The sequence below is a fragment of the Gallinula chloropus genome (genome assembly GCF_964237585.1).
Source record: "Gallinula chloropus genome assembly, chromosome: 2".
Classification (NCBI taxonomy): Eukaryota; Metazoa; Chordata; class Aves; order Gruiformes; family Rallidae; genus Gallinula; species Gallinula chloropus.
Window position 1 is genome coordinate 359,063 of NC_140086.1, and position 12,195 is coordinate 371,257.

Below are 12,195 nucleotides of genomic sequence, written 5' to 3' on the forward strand. Positions count from 1 at the left end.
TGCTGCCGGGCGGGTGGTCCCTGACCCCCACGGGAGAGCTTGTGCCTCCTTCCCCTCCTCATCCCCCCCACCCCGTGTCCTTTGCCGCGGCTCCCTAACCCCCAGCCCTGCTTCCATAACTCCTAACCCACGCCGCAGAGCGGCCGGGAGCCTCCGCGCCCCTAACAGCCCCGTGCCCTCCCCGCTGCCTCTCCTCCCACCCCGGGCTTGTCCCCGCTGCCGCGCCGGTGCCGCCCTCCCGTGCAGCCGGTGCCAGCTGACCGCCCTGTCCTCTCTCCCACCCCAGATGCAGGTGGCCCAGGAGGCGCAGCTCCGGCAGGAGACGCAGCTCCTCCAGCAGACCTTCCTGACGGAGAAGGACGCGCTGCTGCAGAAGGAGAAGTTCATCGAGGAGGAGAAGGCGAAGCTGGAGAAGCTCTTCAAGGACGAGGTGGACAAAGCCCAGAACCTGAAGGCAGAGCAGGAGAGGCAGCAGAGGGAGATGGAGCAGGAGAAGCAGCAGCTGAAAGCCATGCTGGACGAAGCCAAGAAGCATCAGAAGGAAGCGGAGGAGAACGTGCGGCACAAGCAGGAGGAGCTGCAGCAGCTGGAGAGGCAGCGGCAGCAGCAGGAGAAGCTCCTGGAGGAGGAGAACAAGAAGCTGAGGGAGAGGCTGGAGCAGATGGAGGAAGAATACAAGGTCGCCCTGGCCCAGACGCGGGAGATCATGATCCAGACGGACGACCTGGCCGAGGGGGCCGCGCTCACCGTGACGCAGCTGCCGGACGTCAAGGCGGTGCCCAACGGCAGAGACGCGGTGGACGGGCTGGCGCAGAACGGCGAGCCGGGGTTCGCCTTCGACGGCATCCGCCAGAAGGTCCCGGCGGAGAAGCTGGTGGCCGCCGGCATTCTGAGCCAGGAGAGCTTGGGCGAGCTGGCGAAGGGCGTCGTGAGCGTCGGCGAGCTCTCCCAGAGGGAAGAGGTCAGGAGGTACCTGCAGGGCGACAGCAGCATCGCTGGCCTCCTGATCAAGCCCACCAACCAGAAGATGAGCATCTACGAGGCCATGAAGAAGCAGCTGATCAGCCCGGGCACCGCGCTGGTGCTCCTGGAGGCGCAGGCTGCCTCCGGCTTCATCATCGACCCCGTGCGGAACACCCGGCTCTCGGTCAACGAGGCGGTGAGGGAGGGGGTGATCGGGCCCGAGCTGCACAACAAGATGCTCTCTGCCGAACGGGCCGTCACTGGCTACAAGGACCCCTACACCGGGGACAAGATCTCCCTCTTCCAGGCCATGAAGAAGGAGCTGATCGTCAAGGAGCACGGCATCCGCCTGCTGGAGGCCCAGATCGCCACCGGCGGCATCATCGACCCCGTGCACAGCCACCGCCTGCCCGTGGAGGTGGCCTACCGGCGCGGCTACTTCGACCAGGAGATGAACCAGATCCTCTCCGACCCCTCCGACGACACCAAGGGCTTCTTCGACCCCAACACCCAGGAGAACCTCACCTACCTGCAGCTGATGGAGCGCTGCGTGACTGACCCGGAGACGGGGCTGTGCCTCCTGCCGCTCACCGACCAGGCGGCCAAAGCCCGGGAGCTGGTCTACACCGACAAAGAAGCCAAGGACGTCTTCAAGAAGGCCACGGTGACGGCGCCCTTCGGCAAGTTCCAAGGGAAGACGGTGACCATCTGGGAGATCATCAACTCCGAGTACTTCACTGAGGACCAAAGGCGGGACCTGATCCAGCAGTACCGGACCGGCAAGATCACGGTGGAGAAGATCATTAAGATCATCATCACGGTTGTGGAGGAGAGCGAGAGGAAGAGCCAGATGTGCTTCGAGGGCCTGCGGGCCCCCGTGCCGGCCGCCGAGCTGCTGGAGAGCAAGGTGATCAACAAGGACCTCTACAACCAGCTGCACCAGGGCAAGAAGTCGGTGCGGGACGTGGCGGAGATGGACTCTGTGCGGCGGTACCTGAAGGGCGCGGACACCATCGCCGGCGTCCTGGTGGAGTCGAGCGGGCAGAAACTCACCTTCTACGAGGCCCTGAAGAGGAACCTGCTGAAGCCAACCGTGGCCCTGTCCCTGCTGGAAGCCCAGGCTGCCGCTGGCTACATCGTGGACCCCATGAGGAACAAGCTGTTCTCCGTCGACGAGGCGGTGAAGGCGGAGGTGGTGGGGCCAGAGTTCCATGAGAAGCTGCTGTCCGCGGAGAAGGCGGTGACGGGCTACAAGGATCCCTACACAGGCCAGACGGTTTCCCTCTACCAGGCGCTCAAGAAGGGCCTGATCCCCAGCGACACCGGGCTCCGGCTGCTGGACGTCCAGCTCGCCACCGGCGGCATCGTCGACCCGGTGAACAGCCACCGGCTCCCTCTCGAGGCGGCCTACAAGCGGGGCTACTTCGACCCGGAGGTCAACGAGGCCCTGGCCGAGCTCCGTGATGACTCCAAGGCCTTCTACTGCCCCAACACCCAGGAGCACCTCACTTACGCCCAGCTGCAGGAGACCTGCCGCCGCGACAAGCAGACCGGGCTGCTCCTGCTGCCCCTGTCAGACGCCGCCATCCAGTCGCAGCAGGAGGAGGTCTACACGGACAGCCAGGCCAAGGAGTCCTTCGACAAGGCCACCGTGGAGGTGCCCGTGGGCAGCATGAAGGGCCGGACCATGACCATCTGGGAGCTGATCCACTCCGAGTACTTCACCGAGGAGCACCGGCGGGAGCTCCTCCGGCAGTACAAGACCGGCAAGGTGACCATCGAGAAGATCATCAAGATCGTCATCACCATCATCGAGGAGGCAGAGGCCAAAAAGCAGGAGAAGCTGACGTTCAGCGGGCTGCGGGCACCGGTCCCAGCCAGCGAGCTGGTGGAGTCCCAGATCATCAGCAAAGCCCAGTACCAGCAGCTGAAGGACGGCAAGAAGTCGGTGAAGGACCTCGCCGAGACCGAGGCGGTGAGGAGGTTCCTGCAGGGCAGCGACTGCATCGCCGGCGTCTACGTGGAGGCGACCAAGGAGAAGCTGAACATCTACGAGGCCATGAAGAGGAACCTGCTGAGGCCCAGCACCGCCGTGGTGCTGCTGGAGGCGCAGGCGGCCACTGGCTTCTTGGTGGACCCGGTGAAGAACCGGAAGCTGTACGTCAACGAGGCGGTGAAGGCCGGCGTGGTGGGGCCCGAGCTGCACGAGAAGCTGCTGTCCGCTGAGAAGGCCGTCACCGGCTACAAGGACCCCTATTCAGGGGACACCATCTCCCTCTTCCAGGCCATGAAGAAGGGGCTGATCGTCAAGGAGCACGGCATCCGGCTGCTGGAGGCCCAGATCGCCACCGGCGGCATCATCGACCCCGTGCACAGCCACCGCCTGCCCGTGGAGGTGGCCTACCGGCGCGGCTACTTCGACCAGGAGATGAACCAGACCCTCTCCGACCCCTCCGACGACACCAAGGGCTTCTTCGACCCCAACACCCAGGAGAACCTCACCTACCTGCAGCTGAAGGAGAGGTGCATCGAGGATCCCGAGACCGGTCTGTACCTGCTGCCCCTGCGGGAGCCTGAGAAGCCGACGGTGGTGGAGACCACCCAGGTGTACACCGAGGCCGAGACGCGGAAGGTGTTCGAGGAGACGCAGGTGGACATCCCGGTGGGCAGCAGGGCCGGCTCCTCCATGTCCCTCTGGGACATCATGCACTCGGACCTGCTGCCCGAGGAGCAGCGGAAGCATCTCATGGAGGAGTTCCAGTCGGGCCGGGTCTCCAAGGAGCGCATGATCATCATCATCATCGAGATCATCGAGAAGACGGAGATCATCCGCCAGCAGAACCTCACCTCCTACGACTACGTCCGGCGCCGCATCACGGCCGAGGACCTCTACGAGGCCAAGATCATCTCCCTGGACATCTACAACCTGCTGAAGCAGGGCTCCAAGACCTTCCGGGAGCTCCTGGACGTGGAGGCTGTCTGGAAGTACCTCTACGGCTCGGGCTGTGTGGCCGGAATCTACATCCCCGCCTCCAAGCAGACGCTCAGCATCTACCAGGCGCTGAAGAAGGGGCTGATCAACGCCGAGGTGGCCCGTTCCCTCCTGGAGGCCCAGGCTGCCACCGGCTTCATGATCGACCCCGTGAAGAACGAGATGCTGACGGTGGACGAAGCGGTCAGGAAGGGCCTGGTGGGGCCCGAAATCCACGACCGCCTCCTGTCCGCCGAGAGAGCCGTCACCGGCTACAGAGACCCCTACAGCGAGCAGAAGATCTCCATCTTCCAGGCCATGAAGAAGGACCTCATCCCCAGCGAGGAGGCCCTCAAGCTCCTGGATGCCCAGATCGCCACCGGCGGCATCATCGACCCCCACCTGGGCTTCCACCTGCCGCTGGAGGTGGCCTACCAGCGCGGCTTCATCAACAAGGACACCTACGACATGCTGTCCGAGCCCAGCGAGGTGAGGAGCTACGTGGACCCCTCCACGGATGAGAAGCTCAGCTACACGCAGCTCCTGAAGCGCTGCCGCAAGGACGAGAGCACCGGGCTGCTCCTGCTCCCGCTCTGCGACACGAGGAAGCTCACCTTCCGCGGGCTGCGGAAGCAGATCACCGTGGAGGAGCTGGTCCTGTCGCAGGTGATGGACGAAGCCACGGCCCAGCGCCTCCAGGAAGGCCTCACCTCCGTCGAGGAGGTCTCCAAGAACCTCAAGAAGTTCCTGGAGGGCACCAGCTGCATCGCCGGCGTCTTCGTGGACTCCACCAAGGAGCGGCTCTCCATCTACCAAGCCATGAAGAAGGGCATCATCAGGCCCGGCACCGCCTTCGAGCTGCTGGAGGCGCAGGCGGCCACGGGCTACGTGATCGACCCCATCAAGGGCCTGAAGCTGACGGTGGAGGAAGCGGTGCGGATGGGCATCGTGGGCCCCGAGTTCAAGGACAAGCTGCTCTCCGCCGAGCGGGCCGTCACCGGCTACCGGGACCCCTACACCGGCAAGCTCATCTCCCTCTTCCAGGCCATGAAGAAGGGGCTGATCCTGAAGGACCACGGGATCCGCTTGCTGGAGGCCCAGATCGCCACCGGCGGCATCATCGACCCCGAGGAGAGCCACCGCCTGCCCGTGGAGATCGCCTACAAGAGGGGCCTCTTCGACGAGGAGATGAACGAGATCCTGCTGGACCCCAGCGACGACACCAAGGGCTTCTTCGACCCCAACACCGAGGAGAACCTCACCTACCTGCAGCTGATGGAGCGCTGCATCACCGACCCGGAGACGGGGCTGTGCCTCCTGCCCCTGAAGGAGAAGAAGCGGGAGAGGAAGACCTCCTCCAAGTCCTCCGTCCGCAAGCGCAGGGTGGTGATCGTCGACCCGGAGACAGGCAAGGAGATGTCGGTCTACGAGGCCTATCGCAAGGGCCTCATCGACCACCAGACCTACCTGGAGCTGTCGGAGCAGGAGTGTGAGTGGGAGGAGATCACCACCTCCTCCTCCGACGGCGTGGTCAAGTCCATGATCATCGACAGGCGCTCGGGGCGCCAGTACGACATCGACGACGCCATCGGCAAGGGCCTGATCGACCAGTCGGCCCTGGACCAGTACCGCTCGGGCACCCTCTCCATCACCGAGTTCGCCGACATGCTCTCCGGCAACATGAGCGGCTTCCGGTCCCGGTCGTCCTCCGTGGGCTCCTCCTCCTCCTACACCACGGTCAGCCCGGCCCCTACACGCACCCAGATCTCCATGTGGAGCGACCCCACCGAGGAGACCGGGCCGGTGGCGGGCATCCTGGACACGGACACCCTGGAGAAGGTGTCCATCACCGAGGCCATGCGCCGCAACCTGGTGGATAACATCACAGGGCAGAGGCTGCTGGAGGCCCAGGCCTGCACCGGCGGCATCATCGACCCCAACACCGGCGACAAATGCACCGTGGCCGACGCCGTCACCAAGGGGCTGGTGGACAAGATCATGGTGGACCGCATCAACCTGGCGCAGAAGGCCTTCTACGGCTTCGAGGACCCCCGGACCAAGACCAAGATGTCAGCGGCCCAGGCCCTGAAGAAGGGCTGGCTGTACTACGAGGCCGGGCAGCGCTTCCTGGAGGTGCAGTACCTGACGGGGGGCCTGATCGAGCCCGACGCCCAGGGCCGCGTCTCCCTGGACGAGGCGCTGCAGAGAGGCACCATCGACACCCGCACGGCCCAGAAGCTGCGCGACGTCAACACCTACTCCAAGTATCTCACCTGCCCCAAGACCAAGCTGAAGATCTCCTACAAGGACGCCATGGACCGCAGCATGATCGAGGACGGCACCGGCCTGCGCCTTCTAGAAGCTTCCTCCCACTCCAGCAAGGGCTACTACAGCCCCTACAACGTCAGCAGCGCCGGCTCCACCTCCGGCTCCCGCTCGGGCTCCCGCACCGGCTCCCGCTCCGGATCCAGGCGAGGGAGCTTCGACGCCACCGGCTCCGGCTTCTCCATGACCTTCTCCTCCTCATCCTACTCCTCCTCCAGCTTCGGACGCAGATACTCCGCGGGTCCCCACAGCGCCGCGCCGGCGGACGCCCTCGCCTTCTCCGTGGCTCTCCACACCGCCGGCGGCTGCGGGCGGGAGGCCGGCGGGGACCGGACGGGGCCGCCCGGGGTCCCGCTCCCCGTGGCCTGAGCCCCCCCTGCCCGGGGAAGCCGCCGCCTCGCCCGCGCCCCGCATGTGGCCTCGCCGCGCTCCCAGCACTAGTTTAGCCCGTAGGATGTTTGTTTCCCCTTTTGGTTTTTAACTCTTCCAGCTCAGTTTGAACCTTTTCCAAAGCAGTGCCTGAAGTTTAACCAAAAACAGACTGAGAGATGAATTAATTAATATATGCCATTATTGCTCTGACAGTATTTGTATATTGAGAGAGAAGACACACTACCCGCCCTGCCCGGCCGCCCCGGCAGCCTGACGCCCTTCCTGCCCTCCCGCCGACGCCGCGCCGGGGCACCGAGGCCGCGCCGGGGAACCGGTTCCCCCCCCCCCCCACTCTGGGTTCTGATCTAACCACTCAGCGACTGTTTTGTAATTAACCCTGATGGCTTCAGCCCCCCTTCCCACACCCCGAAGGAGGAGACGATCCCACCGCCCCACGCCGCAGCCCCACACCACCATACACCGCAGCCCCACACCACCATACGCCGCAGCCCCACACCATACACCGCAGCCCCACACCACCATACGCCGCAGCCCCACACCCCACGCCACAGCCCCACACCATAAACCGCAGCCCCGCACCATACGCCGCAGCCCCGCACCGCGCCCCGCAGCCCCGCACCGCACCCCGCAGCCGGCTGTGCCGGTGGGACTGAAGAAGACACCACACCAGGCTCCCTGCCCCACAACCAGACCTTCCTCACCGGCGCTGGAGCCGTTGCCTGGACCCCTTCCACACCCGCCCTCGGCACGGCGAGGAGAGGAGGGGGCTCAGCGCCCCGGCTCCTGAGCCGCCCCAGCTCCTTGGGTTGGCCTCCCGGCACATCCCCACCGCCGCCGCCACCGCCGCCACGCCATGGAGCCGGTGTCCTCACCGTAAGTGCACGCTGGTGCTGCCGGTGCCGCCGGTGCCTCCGCTCTGCCGCTTCTCCCGCCGCCGCCTCCGCCAGCCCGCCCGGACGCGCTCGCCGCGCTTGGCTCTCCCTCCCCGCGCGGCTGGCGGCTCCCGGCAGCCGTGGCTGCTGCCGCCTGTCCGTCCGCCTGTCCTCCTGTCCGTCTGTCTCTGCGTGTATCTGGGAAGTGCTCGGCACGAGGTTCATTAATTAACGTGGCCTAATGAAGCTGAACAGGCGCCCCGCGCGCGGCTCCTGCGCCCAGACCCCGGCCGCTGCCCCCAGCCCCGCTTTTGGGGGGGGGGGGGAGGGGGTTCTCCAGACCCTCTTGGGGGGCTCGGGGGGCTGCAGGACCCTCTGTGCGCAGGGTGGGCTGTGGGATGCGCCCTGGTTGGAGACCCGAGGTGGATTCCTCTTTCTCCTCCTCCTCCTCCTCTCTTCTCTTCTCCTGCGCTGTGGCCGTGCCCCCCGCCCCGGCTGCGTCCCCCCCACCCCGGTAACGCGCTCTCTCTCTGGCAGACGTCTCTTTCCAGCCCCACCGAGGAGGAGGTGCCCCCCTTGCCCCTGGGCGAGCTGTTGAGCTGGGTCTCCGAGGTCAGCAGGCCGTGGATGGGCTGGCGGGCAGCCCGGGGCGCGGCGGCTCCTCGGCCGCGCTCGCCGGCGCAGGTAAGGCCCAGCTTCCTTCCCGCTCTCTCCGCAGCCGGCGGTGCCGCGGCTCCTGGGCTGGGTGCTGGGGCTTCGGCTGGGTGCTGCGCGCTCGGGGTGCTGAGGCTGAGATGTCGGGGTGAGGGGGGTGTAAGGGGCCAGGGGGGCAGTGTTTTCCCCCCGGTGCAGTTTGGGGTGTGAAAGGCTTTCCGGACGCGGTTGTGCCGCGCCGCGGAGGCAGCGCCGGGACAGGCAGGCTGGCAGCGGGGTGGGGGGCACGTGGCGCGGGCGGCTGTGCCCCATGGCTTCCCCTGCCCCTCGGGGCGTCCCGTCCCATCCTGTCCCTGTCTCATCCCATCTCTCTGTTCGCTCTGTTTTAGTGGTGCTGGACGCCCATCCCAACTCCCCTCACCGCTGCCACGGAGCCCGCGTCCCCCTCCCGGGGCCGGTGGGACCGCGCCCGACGACACTGGGACGCCCGTCCCCTTCCTGGGGGGGCCGCCACGCCCGGCCTGGGGGCTGCACCACAGCCTCTCCCCAAACCCTGGCCGGCGGCGGGGTGCCGGGTACCCCCTGGCTCTCCCCATGCCCACGGCGCACCCCCCTGCCCAGGGAGGGCCAGCGGCGCGGTGCCACCCACCCATCACCGCAGTGCCACCCACCCATCACCACAGCATCTCTCCTCCTTCCCGCCTGCTCTCATCTGTGAACCGAGTCACCACAGTCCTCAGCATCCATCACCATCACCGTCACCGTCGTCGCTGTCGTTGTCCTCTCATTACCCAGCCGCGCTGCCGCCGCGTGACACCGCCACCCCGGCGACCCCCTCGGCGCCCCCCACGCCCCCATCCTCTCCCCTGGGGGCACCCGGGGCCCGTCAGTGCTCCGACAGCATCTCTCTCTCTTCTTTTTGGGGGGGCGGGGGGGGCACAAACACTAACACCCCCCCCCCGGGGCGGCCCCGCGCCGCCGGCGCTCAGTAAAAGATCCCATGGAACCAGCTGCCAGCTCCGCGTCCTCTGTTCCCCCCTCACCAGACCCTGCGCCCTGGTGCCGCGCCGGCCGGGCCACGCGCTGCCACGGGGCGTGCCAGGGTGCCGTGGGGCTGAGCGGCTCCCGGCGTGAGCACCGCGGCAGCGCGCCAGGCACCGGCATCCCCACAGGGGTGGGGGTAGCAGCACCCTGGCCCTGGTGTTTGCTCTGCTGCGCGCCGGTGCCGTGGCAGATGGATGGTGGTGCAGAAGCTTCCGTGGCCACGTCCTTCCCACCGGCAGTGCCACGTCCCGCCGGCACTGGGGATCCAGGCAGGTGGCAGCTGCTGCCCCCAAGGCCCCCCTCACCAAACCCCACCAACTCGTGCCACACTGGCCAAGCCATGTGCTGCCACGGGGCGTGCCAGGGTGCCGTGGGGCTGAGCAGCTCCCGGTGTGAGCACCGCGGCAGCGTGCCGGGCACCGGGTGCAGCTGGTCATCCCGGTGCCGGTGCCTCAGTGCCACAGGCTGTGCCATGGGTGCTGCCTTAGCCCTGTGGTGATGGAGCCACCGTGGCTGCGATGGCAGTGGGCCGGGAGCCCATGTCAGACACCAGCCACGCCACGGTGGCACAGTGGGCTGCACCAGGGGCCAACCTGGCAGACGCCGGCACAGACGCCGGCTCAGGCTGTGTCCTGGCAGTGGTGGCACCGGGGGTCTTTCCGGCCCAGTGAGCCGCGTGGCTCCGGCCGTGGCGCAGGGGAAGGGTGTCCCGTGGCAGCACCACACGCCCTGTGCCGTGCCGGGAGCTCGTTAATTGCAATTAGCCGCGGCGTCGCCGGGGCTGTGGGATGTAGCTGGGGCGGGGGGAGTGGGGGGGCACCCTGGTGCTGCGGGTGCTGGTGGGATGCTGGGCTCTTGGGGGGTCAGGGTGGGTCTGGGGAGGGGGGGGATGGACCCCTGGGATGGCACGGGACCCCCTGGGATAGCACGGGGTGTCCAGGATGGCACAGACCCCCTGGGATGGCACAGACCCCCGGGATAGCATGGACACCTGGGATGGCATGGGGTGTCCAGGATGGCACAGACCCCCCCCAGGATGGCACAGACCCCTGGGATGGCACAGGACCCCCTGGGATGGCACAGGACCCCCTGGGATGGCACGGGGTGTCCAGGCTGGCACAGGGACCCCCAGGATGGCAAAGGGACCCCTGGGGTGGCACATCCCCCCAGGATGGAAAGGACCCCCAGAATAGCTGGCACCCCTTGGGATAGCATCGGCCCCCGGGATGGCACGGGACCCCTGGGATGGCACAGACCCCCTCCCCCAGGATGGCACAGACCCCCTGGGATGACACGGGACCCCCAGGGTAGCTGGGACCCACAGGATAGCACAGCCCCCAGGGGTGTCACAGGACCCCCAGGATAGCACAGCCCCCAGGGTGGCACAGGACCCCCAGGGTAGCTGGGACCCCCAGGGTAGCTGGGACCCCCAGGATGGCACAGCCCTCCGGGTTGGCACGGGACCCCCAGGGTGGCACAGGACCACCAGGGTAGCTGGGACCCCCAGGAAAGCACAGTCCCTCGGGGTGGCACGGGACCCCCAGGGTGACACGGGACCCCCAGGGTAGCTGGGACCCCCAGGATAGCACAGCCCCCAGGGTGGCACAGGACCCCCAGGGTAGCTGGGACCCCCAGGGTAGCACAGCCCCCTGGGGTGGCACGGGACCCCCAGGGTGGCACAGGACCCCCAGGGTAGCTGGGACCCCCAGGATGGCACAGCCCCCTGGGTTGGCACAGGACCCCCAGGATGGCATAGCCCCCCGGGGTGGCACGGGACCCCCAGGGCCCCGCTCTCCCTCACAGCCCCTCGGAGATCCCACTCAACCCTCCTGACCCCACCCCAAGTCCAGACACCTCCCACCAGCCCGTGAGACCCCCCGAGACCCCCGTAACCACAGCTGAGCCCCTGACCCAGCCCCTCTCCATGGGAACGGACCCCCAGATCCCCCCACCACCCCTTCCCGGGTGAGACCCCCCAGTCAGCACCCTGGCCCCGGGGTCCCCCCACCCCTCAGCCCTGCACCGGCCTGGTGGTGCAGTGGGTGCCGGGGTGGTGGGCGAGCTGGGGGTGGTGGGGTGGGACACGGCTGAGCCTCAAAATCCGGCAGCGTCCCACAGCTCCATCCCTGCTGGTGCCAGAGCCGTGGGCGAGCGGTGGGTCCGGCACTGACCAGTGCCAGAGTGGGAATTGGCAAACGGCCCGGCACCGGTGCCAGTGGGACCCTCAGGGGGTGCCATGGCGTGCCACGGCCGGGCCCAGGCAGCTCTGTGGGGAGACACGACCCCTGGCACCACGTCCCCACGCACAGGGACCCACAGGCTGTGCCGGTGCCGGCACACGGGGCTGCTGGCAGGATGGCTGCGCCGGTGCCGGTCTGTGCCGGAGCTGCCGTGACACCACGTGCGCCCTGAGGAGCCGTGTGGGTGTGTGGCCTCCCCGACCCCGACCCTGCGCCCCTGGGGAGGGTTTTTGGTGCTGCCACCCCCCAGCTCAGGCACCATCCCGGCTCCGCAGCCCCAATCCTTGGCCCTTCGCCGGGTCCCCCGGCGCCGTTTGGCACCAGACACCCACCCAGGGCTCCTTCGTCCCGGTTGCACCAGCCGTGGCGTCTCCCGGCGCATCCAGCCACGTGCCGGGCACGGTGCCGCTCCCACGCAGCCCCGGCACGGGCACCCTGCCCGGCGGCACCGCGGCACCGCGGCGGCATCACACCGGGTCCTGTGTGGGGCTGGGGGCACCGGGGGCTGTGGGGATGGGGAGCAGCGAGGTGGGGGCAGCGGCAGAGCCCCCCCCCCGCCACGCTGTGCCACACCTGCTTGCCACGGCCCGGTTCTGGCTGCAGTGAGGGGCCCGTGTGGCACATCGGGGGCTCTGGCAGCCGGGGATGGATGGACAGACAGACGGATGGTGTGTCCAGTGGCTGCCCCTCTGCCGGGATGGTGTTACCGGGGCGGGGGGGACACCGCGGCACC

The 12,195-nt window shown here is 67.8% G+C and overlaps 1 protein-coding gene across 1 annotated transcript in view; it reads left to right on the forward strand.

Annotated features, from left to right (window-relative positions):
- The window catches only part of PLEC (plectin), a gene marked incomplete at its 5' end in the record, with an annotated part of 36,429 nt that extends 29,586 nt beyond the window's left edge, over positions 1 to 6,843 (forward strand). The window contains 1 exon segment of the mRNA XM_084280236.1: positions 287 to 6,843. Within this exon segment, the coding sequence (XP_084136362.1) occupies positions 287 to 6,628 (6,342 nt within the window). The 3' untranslated portion in view covers positions 6,629 to 6,843.
- Positions 6,844 to 12,195: the final 5,352 nt, after the last annotated feature.